At 55.7% G+C, this 21411-nt stretch overlaps 1 protein-coding gene across 1 annotated transcript in view; it reads left to right on the forward strand.

Moving 5' to 3' along the window:
* TMEM132E (transmembrane protein 132E) overlaps positions 1 to 14441 on the forward strand; it is a 58408-nt gene extending 43967 nt beyond the window's left edge. The window contains exons 2-9 of the mRNA XM_055580134.1: positions 1813 to 2743; positions 4772 to 4918; positions 5174 to 5366; positions 6051 to 6194; positions 9095 to 9300; positions 11154 to 11439; positions 12279 to 12470; positions 13386 to 14441. Coding sequence (XP_055436109.1) covers positions 1813 to 2743; positions 4772 to 4918; positions 5174 to 5366; positions 6051 to 6194; positions 9095 to 9300; positions 11154 to 11439; positions 12279 to 12470; positions 13386 to 14441 — 3155 coding nt within the window. The remainder of the gene's footprint in view (positions 1 to 1812; positions 2744 to 4771; positions 4919 to 5173; positions 5367 to 6050; positions 6195 to 9094; positions 9301 to 11153; positions 11440 to 12278; positions 12471 to 13385) is intronic.
* Positions 14442 to 21411: the final 6970 nt, after the last annotated feature.

The following is a 21411-nucleotide window of genomic DNA, read 5'->3' on the forward strand; positions in this document are numbered from 1 at the left end:
TAATAGTATACACGTTTGCATTGTGTTGCATGAATTATAGGGGAATTTCTTGATTCTCAAAAACAAATGACAACCCAGCATCAAAAGTGAATAACACAGCTCAGAGGTCCATCGGAAGATCCAGAACCGATTCTCAAACCTCAAACCTCCCCACATTGGTCCTTCTTGCCCCCTAACAGTGTCCAACAGGTGCTGAGCTGGGAATGAGGAGCCAAGAATTGGTGTTTGGGGGAAACAAATCCCTCTGGCTGCGATGCAGGGAGGGGGTGAGAGAAGAGCTGGAGAGAGGACAGACCCAGCTAGATTCTGTTATGTTGTCATAACAACAAAAGTGAAGCCAAAGCTGGAGCAGAACCTGGGGAGGGGGCCAGCAGTAGGATTTGAACCTGTGCCCACCTGGCTTTCAAACCCAGAAACAGAGCACCAAGGGGTGGAGTTGTTAGAACCTGGCGCAATCCTGCGAGGATGGGGAGAGGGGCCAAGAGGAGCGGGAAGTCAAGCCCAAGACCCCAAGGCCCACGCTTGGGTTTGGGGAGTGACGATCCACCTCCCTGTGTGTATCTGTGGGCTGGTAGGGCTTCCCAGGTGGTTCAGTGGCGAAGAATCCACCTGCAATGCAGGAGATGTGGATTCGATCCCTGGGTTGGGAAGATCCCCTGGAGAAGGAAACGGTAACCCACTCATGGATTCTTGCCTAGAAAAATCCCATGGACAGAGGAGCCTGGTGGACTATAGTACATGGGGTCACAAAAGAGTCAGGCACGACTTAGCAACTGAGCATTCACGTAAGCATAAAGGGAGTTGGGGGGGAGCATATGGAATCGCTGGGGACCCTGCACCACCTGAGGCAGCTGGAGCCATAAAGGCTTGGGTCTGAAAGCCAGGTGGCCCCAGGTTTGAATCCTACTGCTGGCCCCTTTCACTCATGTGGACTTGGGTAAGTTATTTAAGCTTCCAGCCCCTTCATTTGTAAGAGATAAGTATTGGATAAGTATAGGCCCTCAAAAAAGAGAACTTGCTGATAGAAAACTGGTTGAATCAATGGAGATCATAATAATACTTGGTTCAAAGACTTAATTGGAGGATCAAATAAGTCACTGCCTGTCATAATAATGCACAAATAATCATTTGATTTTAATAAACAATTTAAAACCATTAAATATGTACTGTGTGTGCGTGCTAAGTGACTTCAGTCATGTCCGACTTTTTGCGACCCTGTAGACTGTGGCCCACCTGGCTCCTCTGTCCATGGGATTCTCCAGGCAAGAATACTGGAGTGGGTTGCCATGCCCTCCTTCAGGGGATCTTCCTGACCCAGGGATCGAACCCACATTTCCTTAGGCTCCTGCACTGCAGGCAGATTCTTTACCGCTGAGCCACTGGGAAAGCCAGTAATATGTACTGCACGGTACCATTAATAACAGTAAGAGAAAACTTACTGCCTCAGCACCACACTCTGCTCTGGGCACTCTACACATATGACTTTGGTAAGTCCTCACAATAGCACTTGGAGGCAGAAACAATTTTTATAGTCATTTTACAAATGAGGATGCGGGAGGGAAAAGCCTCTTTAAAGCTTCCCAGTGCTTTGTACAGGGATTAGCTTTACCCTTACCTCCGGGAGGAAGGAATCAGCAAAGAGGGCAATGAACACACCAGTTAAGGTGGGGCCAGGCTTGGAGCCACAAGGATGGAGAGCATGGTCTGGCAGGGAGTGGCCAGCTCTCTGTCAAGGTGAGAGGCTGGGGTGCCCTGGGGTCCGAGAGCCCCCTCTCCTGACCACTCTGGGGTCTTTCTTCTGTCTGTCCCCAGCCTCTGGCCGCTCCCACCCGGCCAGCCCCAGTCCGCCAGGGCCGCAGGCCAGCCCGGTGCTGCCGATCAGCTACCGCCTGTCGCACACGCGACTGGCCTTCTTCCTGCGCGAGGCGCGGCCCCCGCCGCCCACGGTGGCCAACGGCTCCCTGCAGCGCTCCGAGCCCTTCGTGGTGTTCCAGACCAAGGAGCTGCCCGTCCTCAACGTCTCCCTGGGGCCCTTCAGCACCAGCCAGGTAGTGGCCCGGGAGCTCCTGCAGCCGTCCAGCACTCTGGACATCCCCGAGCGCCTGACGGTCAGCTGGAAGGTGCGTGCCTTCATCGTCCACTCCCGCGTGCCCGCCTCGCAGCCTGTGGCCCAGGTGCTGTTCTACGTGGCCGGCCGCGACTGGGATGACTTCGGCGTCACCGAGCGGCTGCCCTGCGTCCGCCTGCACGCCTTCCGCGACGCCCGGGAGGTCAAGAGCTCCTGCCGCCTCAGCGGGGGTCTGGCCACCTGTCTCGTGCGGGCCGAGCTGCCCCTGGCCTGGTTCGGGCCCCCGGCTCCGGCCGCACCGCCCAGCGCCCGCCGCAAGTCTCCGGATGGGCTGGAACCCGAGGCGACCGGGGAGAGTCAGCAAGCCGAGCTCTACTACACACTTCATGCCCCCGATGCGTCGGGTGGGTGTGGGGGGACCCGACGGGGCGCCGGACCCGGAGTCGGGGCCCGGGCCGAGAGCCCCACCCAGCACCCGCTGCTGCGCATTGGAAGCATCAGCCTGTTCCGCCCGCCCCCCAGGAGGACCCTGCAGGAGCACAGGCTGGACAGCAACCTGATGATCCGCCTGCCAGACCGGCCCCTCAAGCCGGGGGAGGTGCTCAGCATTGTGCTCTACCTGGCCCCCAACTCCTCCTCTCCCTCCAGCCCCAGCCTGGAGCACTTCACTCTCAGGTAGGGGGCTATGGCTGGGAGGTGGGGTGTGGGGTGTGGTAGAGGGGGGAGGGCTGGCCTCCTCCCAAGGTCTGATGTACACCTGAAAACCTTGTAGGGGCGCGCCCAGACCTGCTCCTCCAATATCCTAGTCTCAGTTCTTCCTGTTATCACGTTAGCAACTTCAGAAGACAACTCACTGATCTGAGCCTCAGTGTTCTCTTCTGCCTAATGGCCACAAAACATCAGCTCTGACCTCCCTATCTCACAGACATAGGGTCATGGTTGGTCAGTTCTGTTACTCAGTCGTGTCTGACTCTTTGTGACCCCATGGACTGCAGCACACCAGGCTTCCCTGTCCATCACCAACTCCTGGAGCTTGCTCAAACTCATGTCCATTGAGTCGGTGATGCCATCCAGCCATCTCATCCTCTGTCGTCCCCTTCTCCTCCTGCCTTCAATCTTCCCCAGCCAGCATCAACGTCTTTTCCAATGAGTCAGTTCTTCACATCAGGTGGCCAAAGTATTGGAGCTTCAGCTTTAACATCAGTCCTTTCAATGAATATTCAGGATTGATTTCCTTTAGAATGATTGGTTTGATCTCCTTGCAGTCCAAGGGACTTTCAAGAGTCCTCCCCGACACCACAGTTCAAAAGTATCAATTCTTCAGTGCTCAGCTTTCTTTAGTGTCATGATAGAGAGGAAATATCTATTTTCACAAGCAAAGACATCCAAAATGATAGAACTGGGGCTGCAAGGGCCCTTAGACATTAGTGGGTGCAACTCCCCCATTTTACAAATAATAAGACTGAGGCCAAAGAGGAGAAATGGACATCTGACAGCAGCCCCTTGACTGCAAGCCAAAATAGGAACAGGAGAGTGTCCATGTTTCAGGACATTTGGTTAATCCTGGGGTTAGGTGAAAAGCTGGGGGGGCAGTCCCAGATTTTTCCTCACCCTGAGAATGATACAATTCACAGATTCAGAATTGCCTTCAATCATATCACATCACCACAAAATATAATGATGTCTCACAAGCAGAATACGTGGTTTGAGCCTTACTGAGTGATTCTGAGGATATAAGAAAAGCCCCACCAAAATGCTCCCCACCAACCCAAGCACACGATATATGGGGCCCGAAACAGCACCATTAACCTCCAGCTTCTTCAAGTATTGCCTTCTCTCCTGAATGTCCTACCCTGAAGTACAGATATTCCTGGAGAGCCGCTGCTTAGTTGCTTTAGTCGTGTCTGACACTGGGCGATCCTATGGACTGCAGCCTGCCAGGCTCCTCTGTCCATGGGATTCTCTAGGCAGGAGTACTGGAGTGGGTTGCCATGCCCAGGGTGATACCTAATTCAGTGATTAATACCTGAATGTGAATGTGAGTTAAATCAGTCCTCAGAGATCTCAGGCTACATTAATAGGAGTAGAGAGTGTAGAATTAGGGAGGTGATAATCGTTCTGCTTTAGTTAGTGTTAATTAGAGCACCACTGAAGACACTACACTTTAGATATATCTCCGAGTGTCCAGAGGATGGTGACTAGGCTATGGGTGACTTGAAACTATGGCCAAAATTGACAGTTGGAGGCCCTGAAGATTTTAGGCCTGAAGAAAAGAAGACTCAGAGAATACCTGCTCACCTCCCAAGGTGGAGGAGAATTGCTCTCTCTTGCCCCAACAGAGCCCATGACTGTTCTATTTCAGCTAATTATAGGGAAGAGGCTTCTCCTTTCAGGGACTTTCTGAAAATGCAATGTGATGTGTGCCGAAGTAGTGAGTCCCCTGTCACTAAGGTATGCAAACAGGTATGGCAAGACCTGGTAGAGATATAATAGAAGGGACTACAGCTTCCACTGAGGGCCAGAGGTTGCAGCTATGTGATACCAGAGTCCCCAGATTAGTTTCAAGCTTTGAGTCTAGAATTTGGGGTAACTTACTCACCCACTCCCCCTTCTCCCAGCCGCAGCCTAAGCGTGGTAGCCAGGTGGGCAGTCTTGGGACCCCAGGCTGACCCTCTCCCTCTTCTTCTTCCTGCTTTGTCCCAGGGTGAAGGCCAAGAAGGGTGTGACCCTTCTAGGAACCAAGTCACGGAGTGGCCAATGGCACGTGACCTCGGAGCTGCTGACCGGGGCCAAGCATTCAACAGCCACCGTGGATGTGTCCTGGGCCCAGGGCACACCGCTGCCCCCTTGGTGAGCGAGGGTGGCTCCTCTGTTCACCTTTTTGCAGGACACCACGGGGGAGTGTGAGGGGAAGTCTTGATGGAGGAGGCCAAGCCGGCAGAAGGGCTGGGGCTTAGTTTCTAGGGACTCCCCAGGCTGGGGAGGGCTCAAAGAGCCCTGGGGCGGGCCGTTGAGGAGGGATAGAGTCCCCAGCAAAGGTTTCGGAGCCCCTGAGCTGCTCCCAGCCCTTGTTCCTGGGCTCTCGTCCCTTCCCCCACCATGCAGGGAGGGCCAGGGGCCCCTGGAGATTCTGCAGCTGGACTTTGAGATGGAGAATTTCACCAGCCAGTCAGTCAAGCGCAGGATCATGTGGCACATTGACTACCGGGGCCATGGAGCCCTGCCGGACCTGGAGCGGGCCGTGACTGAGCTGACGGTCATCCAGCGGGATGTGCAGGCCATCCTGCCCCTGGCCATGGTGAGTTTCCCTCGCAGAAGGCAGGCAAGCTCTGTGCCCAGTGCTGGAGTGGGACAGTGGCTGCTGAGGGGCACGGAGGTGAGAGGTGTCTCCATGGGGGACTTCTTGGAGGAGGTGAGCATACAGTGGAGCCTTGAAGGACTCATGGAGGAAGAACTCACACAGCAAAGATGATGAGGGTGCTCTAGGCAGGGGATCTTGTGCACAAATGTGCAGCGATGGGAAAGGGAATAGTTTATTCAAAGAAGCAACGGGTTTTAGGGAGAGTACACTGGAATGATTGTCTGGGACCAGCCCAGGGGCATCTGGAATGGCCAGGAGGAAGTGGAGCCAGCCTAGGGGAACGTGAAAGAGCCAGGCAAATGTGCTGGATGTTATTCTGAGTCTGGACGAGCATCAAAGATGTTGAAAAGATGGTGCAGGATTAGGGAAGCATTGTTTTCTGGCAGCAGAGTGGGGTAGACCCTGAAGGCACCCATGGGAGTCCACGTGAGCAGAGCATCAGAGAAGACACATGAGGCTGGGTAGATGCATCTGTCTGTGCAGGTGTACCGGTGTCCTTCCAAGAAGGACATGCATCTGCAGGGTGGGGGCAGCCAGGAGCCGGGGGCCTTGGCTGGTGGTCCTGGGAGAGCAAGGGGCCTCAGGCAACTCACAGAGCCCACCCTCCTCTCCTCCCTGCAGGACACAGAGATCATCAACACCGCCATCCTGACGGGCCGGACAGTGGCCATCCCTGTCAAGGTCATCGCCATCGAGGTGACCGGCCTTGTCCTAGACGTCTCCGCCCTGGTGGAATGCGAATCTGACAATGAGGACATCATCAAGGTGGGCTTCCTGGAGGTGGGGGCCCTGGGAGAAAGACCTCAGACCTGCAGGGGGAGTAGGAAACCACTCTAGAGGGCAATTCACATCTCAGACAGGCTCCCTTGGTAGACAAGAAGAGGGAAGTGGTAGGGGATGGGGGACGAAGAGCATCCCACATCCAGCCTGAGCAAGGGGAGGCCCTAGAAGAGCCTTCTGGCAGGCTGACAGGAGAAGGCAGCGTTGACAACTTGAATTGAATCCCCAAGTCGCTATGGACCCCTGCTGTCTGGCGAACATTGGGTAAGGCAATAGGGGAGTGGGTCCTGGGGGTACTCAGAGACAGGCCCTAAACCTGGGGGCTGGTGAACAGATGGAGATCCAGCCCAGGGTGGAAGCCTCCAGAAGAACATGAGTTAGGAGACTTCCCTGGTAGTCCATTGGTTAAGAATCCGCTTTGCAACGCAGGGGACGTGGGTTTGATCCCTGGGTGGGGAACTAGGATCCCATATGCCGTGGGGCAGCTATGCCCATGAATAGCAACTAGAGAAGCCTGCACATAGCAACTAAGACCCGATGCCGACAAATAAATATTAAAACATTTAATAATGTTGTTAAATATTTATTTAAAATATTTTATTTAAAATTTAATATTATTTAAATGTAAATATTAAATACTAGATTTAATATTATTAAAAATTATTTAAAATAAATAAATATTACAAATATTTTTAAAATGAAGAAGCAGCAGCTCATGAATTAGGCCAGGAGTGAAGGTTTTATGAAAGGACCCACTCTGGGAACACCCACTGGCAACCCCTCCAACTCCCGAAGGCCTCTCCCTGAGCTCCTCCCCAGGGACCCCATCTGGGCCGAACATCCTCCATGGATGGTGGCCATGGATGGCCAGTGAAGGCCATCCCACCCAGTTTGCCATCTCCCCCCGGAAGGCCTTCAGATTTCCCCTGGCTTTAGACAGTGATCAGAGGTGAGATGTGGGGAGAAGGCAGTGGAGCAGGCAGTGATGCGAGAGGCATCCAGCTCTGGTACCTGGAAGTGGGCGAGCTGCTTGCTATGCAGCCTCCGGCTGGTGTCAAAATCAAGTGATCAGACAGCAGGATCTGTCTCTGTTCCTGCAAATCCTTCAGCGGGGGCACCGGGGATATGAGTTTCCTTCTCCCTCCCTGGGAATGTGTGCTCTCTCTCTCTCCACGCTCTACACTAGATCCCTCCAGGAATGGGGGTGCCTGAGGCTCACCTCCTCCTTCCCCCGCATTCAGGAATAAAGTCCCCAGAGTGAGCCAGAGCAGATGGCTGGGTACCACACGCCCACAGTCTCCTGAGGACCAGAAGCCTTGCCCAGGCCCATGGGGCTCTCCACTGCTGGAAGGCTAGGATAGGGAGAAATGGGCCTGCCCCCAAGAGCCCTCACCCAGCACCTTCCTTTGCCACCCAGACTCCCCCAGCCCCACCCCAGAGTGGACCAGAAGAGTCACCGTGGCTTAGACACCAAAGGGAATTAGCAAAGATTCTAAATGAAATTAGTTTCCATTCTCAGCGAAATATGCTCAGGTTCTTTCTGGAGTTTGCCAATATTCTAAATGGGATCTGCCAGCCTTCAGCTGGGATTCTCTGACTTCCAAAGTGGGAAATGAGCATTTCTGGCGGGGTCGCCATCCCACGCCCCTTCACCCACCACCCACCCCCAGATGACTAAGAGAGCCTGGAGGGGCTTGGGACCGTCATGGGCTCTTCTCTACAGATGAGCCGCCATCCCAGCCCCCTCCCCACCACCCCCCACTGGAGCCTTCGGGGTGTCATCAGCCTACAGGCTGCCTGATACACCCTCCTCCAAATGCAGGGATGGACACCCCTGGGTGTGCACAGGTTGAAGCACCTAATTGCATCGCACGCAGGATTCTCTCCAGGCGTGCCAGGTGTATACATGGGCACTTCCACATACACCAATTGCATCTACCCTGAAGTACTAGCACGGACACCTCGGTGAGTGGGCACAGCTCTCCGCCAAGATGTGTTCAGCGAGCATATGCTCACCGGGGAACCTCTAAGAACGCAAGGTGGCGTCCTGGTGGGCATGCATTTGCAAAAAAGCTCCTCCCATTGGTGGAGTCATCCACCTGTCTGTGCTTAGGGTTCTCTGGTCCTGAAATTCCCTCTCTCTTTCCCTCACCTCCACCTCTGGCTGGAACAGCCCCCTCCTGAAATTAACCAGCTGGCCCATCTGCCTGGAACCTTGGGGCCAGAGGCACCTTGGAGGAGCCGTTGGCCTGCCCCTCCGCCACCCTCTCCTCCATGACCTCCTCCCCACCCAGTCACACCCCAGTGTCCTGCTCATGACAGGCCACTCCTCTGCGCATCAGACACCTACTCCAGAGCCCAGGCGGTCATGCTGGGGAGGGGAGCCAGTGCAGGGGACCCTCAGCCTGCAGACTTGCCCTCGGTGTGGCCTGGCACATCAGAAGCAGCCCCTTTCAAAGGAATGGCACATTGACTTCTTGCCAGGGAGCAAAAAACCTCCCACAGGAGCCACTAAGAGATGATCTCTGGAGACAAGGAAAGCTGACACCTCCTCCCAGAGAAGAAGGAAATAGCAATCCACTCCAGTACTCTTGCCTGGAAAATTCCATGGATGGAGGAGCCTGGTGGGCTACAGTCCATGGGGTCGCAAAGAGTTGGACAAGACTGATCGACTTCACTTCACTTCTTCCCAGAGGAGCTAAATTAGGAGCCTTTTCCCTCCCGGTCCCGCCCCTTCAGCCTCTTGTGACTGGCACTTTCTCTATCCAATGGGCTTCTGGCTGACTTTCCTGGTTAGACTGAAGTCCTTCCCCTGCTCTGCCCCCAGGATGACCTGTAGGGCAAAATAGGCCAACCAAGCTCTCTCCCCCCGCCCCACCCCCCAGGTATCCAGTAGCTGTGACTATGTGTTTGTTAGCGGAAAGGAATCCCGCGGATCCATGAATGCCAGGGTCACGTTCCGCTACGACGTCCTCAACGCACCCCTGGAAATGACCGTCTGGGTGCCCAAGCTGCCCCTGCACATCGAGCTCTCGGATGCCCGCCTCAGCCAAGTGAAGGGCTGGAGGGTTCCTATCCTTCCCGACCGAAGGTACAGCCCCACCACACACCACGGATGTTGGGGAGACTCATCTGCATGTGTGTGTTATGACCCTAGGTGTACACAGTCTGCAGGTCGGTTATGCAATCAACAAACTTTTATGGAGCAGCTACTGTGTGCCAGGCTCTGAGGCGGGGAGGGGGTCCGTGTGGCCAGAGCCTGACCCAGCCAAGCTCTTGGGTCCATCAGGGAAGCCGTCGTATATATGCTGCTGAGCAGTGGATGGGGGAAGCCCTGAGTGCAGAGAATCAAATGGCACAAAGGAAAAAGCCACCTCTTCCTCCAGGAGAAATCAAAGCAGGCTTCCTGGAAGAGGTGACTCTGGAGCTAAGTTTTAAAGGATAAGTGACAAAGGAGTTGGCCCAGTAGCAGTCAAGGAGAAGACAGAATGGAGTAGAAACACCAACACAGGCATACCCACAACTGTACATGCGTGCCCCAGCCTGGGCACAATAGGGACACACTTGGAGTACGTCAGCCAGGTACACAGTGACTTACACTAGGCCCCCTCACTGGGATCCAGGCTCACACACCTGGATGTGTGCCCATCTGTGGGGCAGGCTCATGGGTACTCAGCATGCTCGCTCACCCACTCATCGCTGCTGGAGAGACAAGCCAGCAGAGAAGAGAAGAGAGGCAGAATGGCAGGCAGCTGAGCAGGAGGGGTGGGGCTGGGGAGAGAAGCAGGTGGCACAGTGAGAGTTGGGCTCAGCTCAGTTCTGCAGAGATTTGGAAAAGCAAGGCGGTGTAGACCAGAGCCTCTCAAACTTGCACATGAATTACCTGAGGATGCTGTTAAAATGCAGTTTCTGATTCTGTGAACCTGGGACAGGGCTTGTAAGCCTGCATTTCAGGCCAGCTCCTGGGTGATGCTGAAGCTGCTTTGAGTAGTGAGGACCCTAACCCTACAAAGTTTGAACACTGGCCACCTGGGTCTCATAACTAGTTAGCATGCCAGACTCTCATTTGTTGTCAGAATTAACCAGAATTCTGAAGCCAGATGGCCTGGATTGAAATCCTGACTCTGCCATTTGCTAACTGGGCAACCTGAGGCTACTGTGCCTCAGTTTCCTCATCTCTGAAATGGGCACATTAACACTTAACTCAGAGGACTGCTGTGAGGATTAAATCAGTTAACATAAGTTAAAGAACCCTCTATGTGAATGAATTTTCCAGTGGTTTGATCCTTGTGAAGCACTAGCCACACCCTCCTCTCTCTCCAAAGCCTGCTTTCCTGGGTGAACCTCCTGATTTTCACATTTTTTGGCAATCTGGAGAGTTTGAGAATTTCCCCAATTGTCAAGTCCAGGTTCCCTTTTGCTTGCCAGTTCCTCCCTCCATTTATCCCTCTCCTCTTGCATTTCGCTGTGAGCAGTCACAGGAAGCCAGGACACACCTCCCACATGCCACTTGGAAATCTCATCAACTAAACATCCAAATTCTGCCTGCCACACAGCTGTAGGACAGGAGGCAGCTAAGCTCGCTGGCACTTGAGCAAGGATCGCCTTTGCTCCAATTTAGAGCTGAGCCCAGGCCCCAGCACGTGCTTAGTGCTGAGAAAGAGGCAGTATTTGCTGATATTTGATGCCAGCTAGTCACAGGTGTGGATTCAGCCAAGCAGGGGTGGAGAGGGACCTGGGGTGGATAGGGAGGGTCAAGAAGCTACCCATCTGGGAGAGCAAAGCCTGAGACTCTGGGCTTCAAGCTTGGCAGAGACAGAAGGGATGAGCCCAGGCTTCTACCCATGGGAGCCGGGGAGGGGCTGGCAGGGCAATGGAGAGAGTGGGACCTGTGCAGGTCCAAGCCAAGGTGGGGAGCCCTGATCTCTGGCTTCTCCCACCTAGGTCAGCCCGGGAGAGCGAGGATGAGGACGAGGAGGAGGAGCGGCCGCAGAGCGCGAGTCGCGGCTGCACCTTGCAGTACCAACATGCTACCCTGCAGGTCTTCACCCAGTTCCACACGACATCATCGGAGGGCACCGACCAGGTGGTCACCATGCTGGGCCCAGACTGGCTGGTGGAGGTCACCGACCTGGTCAGCGACTTCATGCGGGTGGGTGACCCCCGAGTGGCACGCATGGTAGACAGCAGCACGCTGGCTGGGCTGGAGCCGGGCACCACTCCCTTCAAGGTATGCATGTGGTAGGGAGTGCACCATGATACAGACATCCCCAAGACAGGATTTCTGGGGCCTCAGCTTCAGGGAGTAACTCCAGACAGCCCCGGAAACACACTTGCTTCCCCACCTGCCCTTTTGCTGGAAATTCCATCATCGAAGGTCAAGGTCAACTTCACCTTGGCGAAGGTTCTCTCTCCCAGGCTCATCAACCTCGCATGGCTCGGTGTGGTCCCTGAGAGTAGATGGGGGTGAGGAGGGGGTGGGGGCGGGGGGAGGGTTCAGCCAACCCAGAGGCCAGGAAAGGGAATTGTGGAGATCTAGGAACTCAACTTTGACCTTCCTCCTTGATAACTGGGTGCCTGGGCAGATATCATCCACCTAAAGGATTATAAATAGTGACTCATGGGCTGAAATATGCTTGTAGACATATTTGGTTTAAAAACCAATGGATCCACCATTTAAAAATTGGGAGGTTTCCCTTTTTTTTTTTTTTTTAATGTAAATTTGTCTGCATTCTGACCTGGCATTCATCATCTAGAGTCAGTACTGATGCCTTTTTGACATGGGCAGGAATTCTCCCGTTTGCCCCAGTCCCCACCACTCCCTTTTGTCTCCCTGACATCGAGGCTGACCACCAATTGCTATTTACCAACTGTGGGGGTGGGGGGAGGGCTGTTGTTTTCTTTAAAACTCAACCTACCCCTCTGATCTGTGCTCCTGTGAGCCCTTGACCCTCACTTTGCCTCTGGACCATCCTCCTGGTTGTGGATTCTTCCCTGGTTGGGGATCGGGGTGGGGGGGGCTGTCCTGCTTTCTTGGCTCTCACCCACTCTCACCCAACTCTGCTGCAGGTGGTGTCCCCCCTGACGGAGTCTGTGCTTGGGGAGACGCTGCTGACAGTGACGGAGGAGAAGGTCAGCATCACACAGCTGCAGGCCCAGGTGGTGGCCAGCCTCGCCCTCTCCCTGCGACCCAGCCCTGGGAGCAGCCACACCATCCTGGCCACCGCTGCCGCCCAGCAGACCCTCAGCTTCCTCAAGCAGGTAACCAGATGCCCAACTGGCCAGCCTGGGGGCTTGGAGTGTGGAAGGAGAACCTGCAGGCTCTGGCTGCAGGTCCCCCCAGATTGGGGCTCTGATAATGGAAGATCCGTTTACTCTTCATGCCCAGCAAGCCTGCCCCACCCCATCGCCCTTCCAGCTGCATAGGAGTCTGGCCAAGGTCTCACTTCCTGCACCTGCCACCACAAGGCATTCCAGCAGAGGGTTCCCTCCTGGATTCTCAGAAGGCCCGTTAACTTTTCCTCCACCCCCGGGAATTACCCTCACCCATCTCTGGACGCTCCCCACCCCCCGCCGCCATCAACTACAGCTGCCCCTCCCCACAGATATATCAGGACACTGGCCATGGTCTAAGATGAAAAGTTACATGTGGGGACACAGGGAGGGCAAAGGTGGGTATTGAGCACCAAGCCAGAAGTCAGGACTCAGGAGTTCTCGGCTTCAACTTGCTTTGTGACCCCAGGCCAGTGGCTTGTCTCTGGGCCCTGTGTCTCCATCCACAAGGAGGTCAGGAGGTCAGTTCTCAGGAGGTGTCACACACAGAGGACAAGGCTGAGGCTGAGTATGTTGTGTTCTCGATGTCCACGTGTCTGCTGGGGGTAAAACCAAAGTCAGGCAGGGGGTGGGGTGTGGCTCCTAGAGCAGGAAGGAGGATTCGAGTTAGACCCAAGGTGGGATTTACCATCAGCTCATCCAGGGGAGAAGGGTGAAGTGGGCGAGGATATTCTCAGGGAGGTACGAGTCTATTCTGTGTGCCCTCTCCACCACCTCCAAAGGAGAACTCCCATGCAAATAATGGTTCCCAGCACTGGGAATAGCAGGGAGCTCAAGATCTAGCAGGGAAGCCAGCCCTAAGAGTTCTCTGACTCCTGTCCTCTCCTGCTCCTCCACCTCCAGGAAGCCCTCCTGAGCCTCTGGCTCTCCTACAGCGATGGCACCACGGCCCCACTCTCCCTCTACAGCCCCCGGGACTACGGGCTGCTGGTGAGCAGTCTGGATGAGCGCGTGGCCACGGTGACCCAGGACCGGGCCTTTCCGCTGGTGGTGGCGGAAGCCGAGGGGGCCGGGGAGCTGCTCCGCGCAGAGCTCACCATCGCCGAGAGCTGCCAGAAGACCAAGCGCAAGAGTGTGCTGGCCACGACCCGCGTGGGCCTGCGGGTGCACTTTGGGCGGGAGGAGGAGGACCCCACCTACGACTACCCGGGCCCCAGCCAGCCAGGGCCCGGAGGGGGCGAGGACGAGGCCCGGGGAGCTGGCCCGCCAGGCACTGCGGGACCCCGACCCGAGGCCGTGGGCCCTGGCACTGCCAGCCCAGCTGTGCCACCCACGGAAGACTTCCTGCCGCTGCCCACCGGCTTCCTGCAGATGCCCCGGGGGCTGACGGACCTGGAGATCGGCATGTACGCGCTGTTGGGGGTCTTCTGCCTGGCCATCCTTGTCTTCCTCATCAACTGCATTGTCTTCGTGCTGCGCTACCGGCACAAGCGCATCCCGCCCGAGGGCCAGACCAGCATGGACCACTCTCACCACTGGGTGTTCCTGGGCAACGGGCAGCCGCTGCGGGTGCAGGGGGAGCTGTCGCCGCCCGCCAGCAACCCGATGGAGACCGTGCCCGCCTGCTGCCACGGTGACCACCACAGCAGCGGCAGCTCGCAGACCAGCGTCCAGAGTCAGGTGCACGGGCGGGGCGACGGCTCCTCGGGCGGCTCGGCCAGGGACCAGGCCGAGGACCCCGCCAGCTCGCCCACCTCCAAGCGCAAGCGGGTCAAGTTCACCACCTTCACCACGCTGCCCTCCGAGGAGCTGGCCTATGACTCGGTGCCCGCCGGCGAAGAGGACGAGGAAGACGAAGAGGACCTGGGATGGGGCTGCCCGGATGTGACCGGCACCACGCGTTCCGCCCCGCCCCCTGACCTGCACAATTACATGCGCAGAATCAAAGAGATTGCGTAGAGGTGCCGTCCCGATTCCCCCAGCCCGACCAGGGCAGGGTGGGCTCTGTGATTCACAGCCGGGACCCTGCTCACATGTGATGTGGGCCGGCGCGAGCGAGTGGATTTTATAGTCCGGCCCCTGCAGCTTTGCTCCTCCGGGGTGGGGAAGGCCGCCCCCGCCTCACGGTGGTTCTTCTTCCCCGCTTCCCCCTACCCCTCCTCTGCCCCCAAAGGTGGAGGCGCCTTCCTCCTGGAGCTGGCTAAGAGGAAAGCGATCCCAGCCTTCCTTCTCCCCTTTCCAACCCTCCTCCCATCTTAGACAACCCCCCTGCCCCAAGTTGGGGCACGGAAGTCAAGTTTGGGCCGAGAGGGCCCCGCCTCCCCCCATGTCTCCTGCTTCCCCCATTCAGGGGGAGGGGTTCTGGGGGGAGCCTTGTGTTACAAGCTGCACAAAGACTTTTCTCAAACCACTATTCAGGGATTTCTGTCCTGCAGGGTTGGGAGGCAGCGGCTGCCTGCCCTGCCGAGGATCTTGCTGTGGACAAAACATTGGGGGGGTGGGGGGGGGGGAGGCAGGGAATGTTTGTAGCATCTGCTGGCTTCCGGGTGCCCCCCCCCCCCCACCATCAAGTCCCTTCCTAGGATCTGGGAGCTGACTCTATAGAGAAGTCTGGGGTCAAGCCAGGCCCCTCTCTGAGATCTCAGGACTCCATCCTCTGCCCCCAAGGGTTGTGGGCAGGCCCTCAGGGGGAGGAGTCCTGGGTCCACCCCAGAGCACTGTGGTCTGGGCGCCCAGGAGCCCTGGGTGCCTCCCGCCCACCCCTCAGCAAGATCAACACCACGCCTTAGCCGCCCCTCTCGCTCCGCCCACCCCTCCTTCCTCTCTGCAGGGGTGGCCACCGCCTCCCCCACCGGGCAGCGTCCCGTGAGAGGGGGCAAGGGCACCAGGCAACTGCTGGGAAGGACTGTGGGATGAGCAAGGCAAAGGGAACCGCGGCTCCCTGACCCCAGCCCACGGCGGCCCTTCTCTCGGGTTCTACCCACCACTGTGTCAGATTTTTCTTAAATAAACGGAGGCAACAAGACTGGGGGTGGGGCAACAGCTCCCGGAGAACAGACAGCACGCGGTGGCTGGCTCTGTGTCCCTTCCTTGCGGTGCAGTTGCGTGCACACGCGCACGTGTACACACACACGGAGGTCGCACTAAATGACGTGAGATGGAAACAGGCTGAGCCGCCTGGGGTTCTGCGCCTCCTTCTCCAACATCCGGGTCCCTTTAAACCCCGATGCTGGAGGGATGTCCACACGGGGATGGAGGACTCTTAGACCCAGAAGTGTGCCCTTATAAAGAGATGCCTCCTCTAGGAGAGGGCTAGGGGGGACAGAAAAATAAGGAGAGAGGTGAGAGGGCTGTGTGCACAGCAGAGCTCACACCAGCTTCCTCCTCTGCCTTCAGTCCACCTTTCAGAGGGTTACCCTCCTTGTCACCATCAACTTCTCCCAGGGAAGCCTCTCTTCTCCAGGGATTGATGGGGACAATCTGGGGGTCTCTGGGTCAGAAAACCACATGGGAGAGAGCAATGTCTGTTGGGTGAGCCCCTCCACAGCTGTTGGGTGAGCCCCTCCGCAGCTACTCATGGCCTCCCTTGGCCCTGTGAGACCTCTCTCCAGTGCAGGCCGCAGCCCTGGGGACCACCAGAAGCCTGGGGGGAGCAAGAGCCCAGCCAAGGCGCCCTGGCCAGCCTTCAGCACCCTGAACAGGTGGCTCCAGCTGGTTGCATCTGTCCCAGAAGGGATCAGGGGCAGGACGAGCGCTGTGTTTGCAACTGCCCCAAACAGCTGTTGCCCACGACCAAAGGAAGACTGCCAGCCAGGATCCTCTGCTCAACCGACAGGGGCAGCCCTGGGGTTGGGGTGAGGATTGGATGAGATCATGTCTGTAAAGTGCTGTGCACAGTGCCCAGCAGCAGACAAAGCTGCGGGCACAGACCCTGGCAAGCAGAGATGTTCAGTAAACGGAGAATGCAACATTCAGGTCTTCGTGTTCAGGTAATATGTGAGCCTGAAAGAAGGCTAGCTCTGCCCCAGATGTGCTGGCAACAAAGAACAGGTGTGGCTCAGCGGCAGAGAAGCCAGGAGCTGCCAGAAAGCCACCTAGGGCAGAACCATAGGTGGGCTTGGCATGAGGGCGCTCCTGGAATGTCCAGGACATCAGGTACCTGCTGTTCCAATATGCCCTGACAGTAGCCTCCTAGAGGGTCCTAGAGGAGCGGGGAGGGGGGCTCTCTGTCAGTTTCTTTCACCCATGGTGCCAGAATTGGCAAGTGCTCAACAAATATTTGGTAACTAAAGTCCAGATGCAAGCTATGAATGGCTTTCCATTTCAATGGCTTCCCATTTTTATTTCCATTAATGCCCATCCACTCTGCCACTTCACCACTTATCCACGCAGAGTTTCAGGGAGAAACAAGAAGGACATAGGTGTGCATCAAGGAAGGAGGAACATCTCAGCTGGGGTATATCTGCATGGGAGGTGCTGGTGTGGAATCTGGAATGAGGGTCCAATTCGTTTATTTAACACATCAAGCTCCTACTGTGTGCTGGGCCCTGCCAGGGAGAGAGGAGGCAAAAGCGTGGGCTTGTCCCCAAGGAGCCTCAGCCCCACAGGGACGATGAACATGTCATCTGACCACGGTCGCCTGGGATGATTGATGATAGAGCTTTGCCCTGGGTTGGCGGGATGCAAAGAAGGGAGGGGCAGACATACTCAAACTTAGTTTATTGAGAACAAGGCCAAGGGCATTCCTGGAAGGGAGAACAGTGGGTGTGGGGGCCCAGAGGCTGCATATTCGACACCCCAGGGGCATTGTTTATTGTTTTTTTTTTTTTTTTGCTGCCTTGTGTCTGTACGTGCTTTCCCTGTGCCTGGACCATGGGTCTCTGGTGATGGAGAAACACACAAAACATATATGCCAAGGAGTGGAGGCAAAGAGGTTCAAAATGGACTGGGGAGTCAGGCTTAGGCTTGAGGTTCAGGTCATTTCCCTCTCGCTGGGTGAAGGAAGGAAGCTGGAGGGGCAAGGGGACCAGTTAGGAGGAGGCTACAGCAGAAAGGCAGGGGCAGCAGAGAGCCAGTGGACACTGTGGCTTTCACTGCAGAATTTGCCAGCTGCATCACCCCACGTGAGGATGAAGGGATGAGCCATGAGATGCTACTGACACCGAGATCTCCTTCCCAAAGGAGCCTCAGAGAACCGGCCACTCCAGGGACGACCGCGGAAGCGATGTCGTGGTGTTTATCAGAATCCATGCTTTCACAAACAGGGAAACGGGGACCTAGAGACGGGGAGCGCTTGGCCGACAGTCACACAGCCCCCCTAGCAGCAGAGCCCAAGCCCTGCCTGCCACCCTGGCTTGTCATTTGGGTTCCTTTCTCTTCATTCTTCACCTCCCTGTTCTAAGGCAAGGACCCAGAGAAGCAATTGCTGGAAATGGCGAGTCCTGACCCACATAGGGATCAAGAGGCAGGAAGCTTGGAGGGAACGAGGCAGGACATTAAGTTAACAGCCCCTCTGGAATGGCCTGGGTGCTGAACTCTGCTTTAAAAATTTGTCTTCAACCCCCCAAAACGAATCAAGGGAGCTTGTAAAGAACAGTTATTGACAAGAGAGCTGCTCAGGGAGCGCCGGGGAACGCAGCCCATGAATCAGCTTAGTGGCCAAATGAGATTTCTCAGGCAGCCAACAGCCGGGGGCGCGTGAGGGCAGAGCCAGGGTGCAGAAAGAAATCTTGAGCTCTCTCCCCTCCCCCACCCGTCAGTGCTCCCTGTCACCGCCTGTGTACTGGGACGCACCTCCAAGCCTGTCTTCACTAAATATTAACAAGCACCTACTGTGTGCAGGGTACTATGCCCCCCTTAAGAGAAAGGGGAGAGACTTGGAGCCAAACTGAGAGCATGGGAAATACAATATAGGGGCCAGAAAAGGAAATTCTCACTTAAACAGATGAAACTTCCTCAGACAAGTGAGAAGGACCCCTGGGGTCTGACAGTGCATTTGCTGTGTGACCTTCAGCCAGAACGTGGCCAGCTCTGGGCCCTCGTGTCTCCAGCTGTGCAAACATGGAAGCTGCCACTATATACCAGACAATATCCACTGATCTTTCCGCAGGGGCTCAACGCCTGTATTAAGTAAAAGTCCAGGGAGATAGGAACTACTAACTCCTATTTTCTAGGGGAGGAGAGGGGCACACAGAGAGGGCAAGTAACTTGCCCAAGGCCTCCAGCTTAGAAGTAGGTTGGCAGGCAGCTACAAACCTGCTGTCTTTCTGTTACAACCTGAAGCAACTGATGATATGAACAATTGAAGGGGAGGTGACGCTGGAGAGTTTTGGAGGTGGAAAGGGCCTCCAAAAGGTAGAGGGTGGAGGGCCTTGTAAGGATTTGATGAGCTCGCTGACGGAAGCAGGTGGTGCCAGTGGTAAAGAATCCGCCAGTCAATGCAGGAGACGTAAGAAACGGGGGTTCAGTTCCCTGGGTTGGGAAGATCCCCTGGAAGAGGAAATGGCAACCCACTCCAGTATTCTTGCCCGGAGAATCCCATTGACAGAGGAGCCTGGTGGGCTACAGTCCATGGGTTCACAAAGAGTCAGACATGACTGAAGTGATGGCATGTGATGGGAGCAAGGCTGTGGGACTCCCGTTTAAGATATAGACTGTGGATACTGTTGGGGGGCAGATGGAACACGCTGAGCACTATGGTTCCTCCCCCATTGTTAGAGGGGACACCCTCCCTCCCCTACTAGGAGCTCCACCCTCAGCTGACCATCACAACAGACTGCCATCCAACCCTCTCTTGGTCACCCCAGGAGCAGAGAGCCAGCGGGGCTTTCCTGAGCAAGATGGTGAGCTGGGCTTGTTAGGAGAGTGGGTCCCACAGACAAGGAAGTGGGTGTGAGTTGTACTGCCCTTTCCCTTGGGGAACTGGTGGTCCCTTCAGCCTGTGGAGAGTAAGCAAGAGACATTGGAAAGTTGAGGCCAACCCTTATGTTCCCACCCTGGGCATGGTAGCCCAGTGGATATTTATTAAGCCCTTGTCATGGATCCATTGGCGTGCCAAGCACAGAGGAAGCAAAAGGATTAAATAGCAATCACTAACATTTCCTGAGAGCTTACTCCACTCTTTGTTTTGTTGATTTTGTTGTTCAGTCGCTCATTCTTATCCAACTCTTGGCAACCCCATGGACTGCAGGACTCCAGACTTCCCTCTCCTTCCCTGTTGCCTGGAGTTTGCTCAAACCCATGTCCATTGAGTCTGTGATGCCATCCAAACATCTCATCCTCTGTCATCCCTTTCTCCTGCCTTTCCCAGCATCAGGGTCTTTTCTAATGAGTCAGCTTTTTGCATCAGGTGGTCAAATTATTGGAGCTCCATGCTAACCACTTTATAGTCATCATTCCATTGACTCTACACAATAACCAAGTAAGGTAGGTGTCATTATGTCCATTTTATAGATGACAAAACTGAGGCCCAGAAGTTCTATGACTTGTCTCACGCCACACAGCAAACAAATAGCAGCAGGAAGATTCAAACCTAGGTTACACTTGTTCAAGCTTCCTATCTTTCCTCTGCCCCATGCTGCCCCCCTCCGTGGGGACCAGGAGCTCAGAGAATCATTCTGATGCAGTGTGTCCAGAGCACAAGGCCAGGAGTCCAGCGGTTTGGTGGGAGTTGTCTCTCTGCTATTGACTGGTCATGTGGCCATGAGTCTGGCACCGCCCATGTCTGGGACAAGCCAGGACCTCAACTAGAATCCAGAGCCGGATGGTCCCTCCAGTGCCTTCCATCTTGATAGTCCTCAGATCTGGAGGTGTGAAGCCTGGAGCACCAACCAGCCCTGCCAGTTCACACCTTCTCCCTCCACCCTCTTAGAGAGATGCTACAGGCAGGAGGAGGGGTAACAGCTCTGATGTCCTCAGCGGCTTTCCGAGCTTTGCCGTCTCTGCCATCCTCTGCTTGTTGCTGCCACTGGCAGTTGCTTCTGTAGGTTTGGGATTTGCCGGATTGTGGGTGAGGGGTCCATAGGGATGGAGCTTGGGGGGAAGAGAATGATAACCATCCCTGTGTATGCCAGAGAGGCAGCGAGTCTTGGGGCTAAGACAGAGCTTAAGCATTCCAGTTGTCAGTCCCCTGCCCACAGGGAGCTCTCAGTCTGATGGAAGAGCTCCATAGTCTGTTCCACGGGAGATCCCCATCTGATGGAAGAGGAACAGGCCCTGTGCCGTAACTGCTCCCAGTCTGAGAGGAGAGACTGACGCACTTGAAGAAATGCCATCAAGCATTCAGCAAAATATAGGAACACGTGCAAATAAGCTCAAAGTAACCTACACATACACTTAGCCCACAGAGCAGAAGTAAAGTGCACGTGGAAGCTGGGAAATTTTATTTCCCAAAAACGCAGCCTGGACAAGACTGTAGGCGGCATTGAGGGAAGACATTAGGAGGGGTCTACCAGATGGCTGGGAAGTCAGAAACAGACATTTGGGGATGAGGAGGTGGGCTAGATTTACCCTGGTAGCTGGGGGATGGGGTCTGCAGGGGCCTGGCTGAGAGGCGTGGGCAGGGGAGGTGAGGAAGGGACCCTCCCACGGGTGACCCTGGAGAAGCCCTGTGCTGCTGAGCTGCTTGGGTCCCAGTCCCCTGCGTGCCCCCACCACTTGCAGGGTGACTTTGCATGAGTCTCTGGCCCTCTGCTGTGAGATGAAGGGTCTGGACTAGATTCTGACTGAGGTCTGTCCCTGGACTGACCCTCTGTGCCCTTGTCTGGAGCCCAACTGTGAACCCATCTGTCAAGTGGATTCAAACACAGGACTCACGGTGCCTGCCAGCCCCTCGCTGGGGCACAGAGGGGTCTTCAGGCCCCCGTCCCATGGGGCAGGCTGCTGTGGGGACCCCAGGAGGTTGAGGCCGAAAAGACTTTAACCCCAGGTC

This window comes from Bubalus kerabau, chromosome 4 (genome assembly GCF_029407905.1).
Source record: "Bubalus kerabau isolate K-KA32 ecotype Philippines breed swamp buffalo chromosome 4, PCC_UOA_SB_1v2, whole genome shotgun sequence".
Classification (NCBI taxonomy): Eukaryota; Metazoa; Chordata; class Mammalia; order Artiodactyla; family Bovidae; genus Bubalus; species Bubalus kerabau.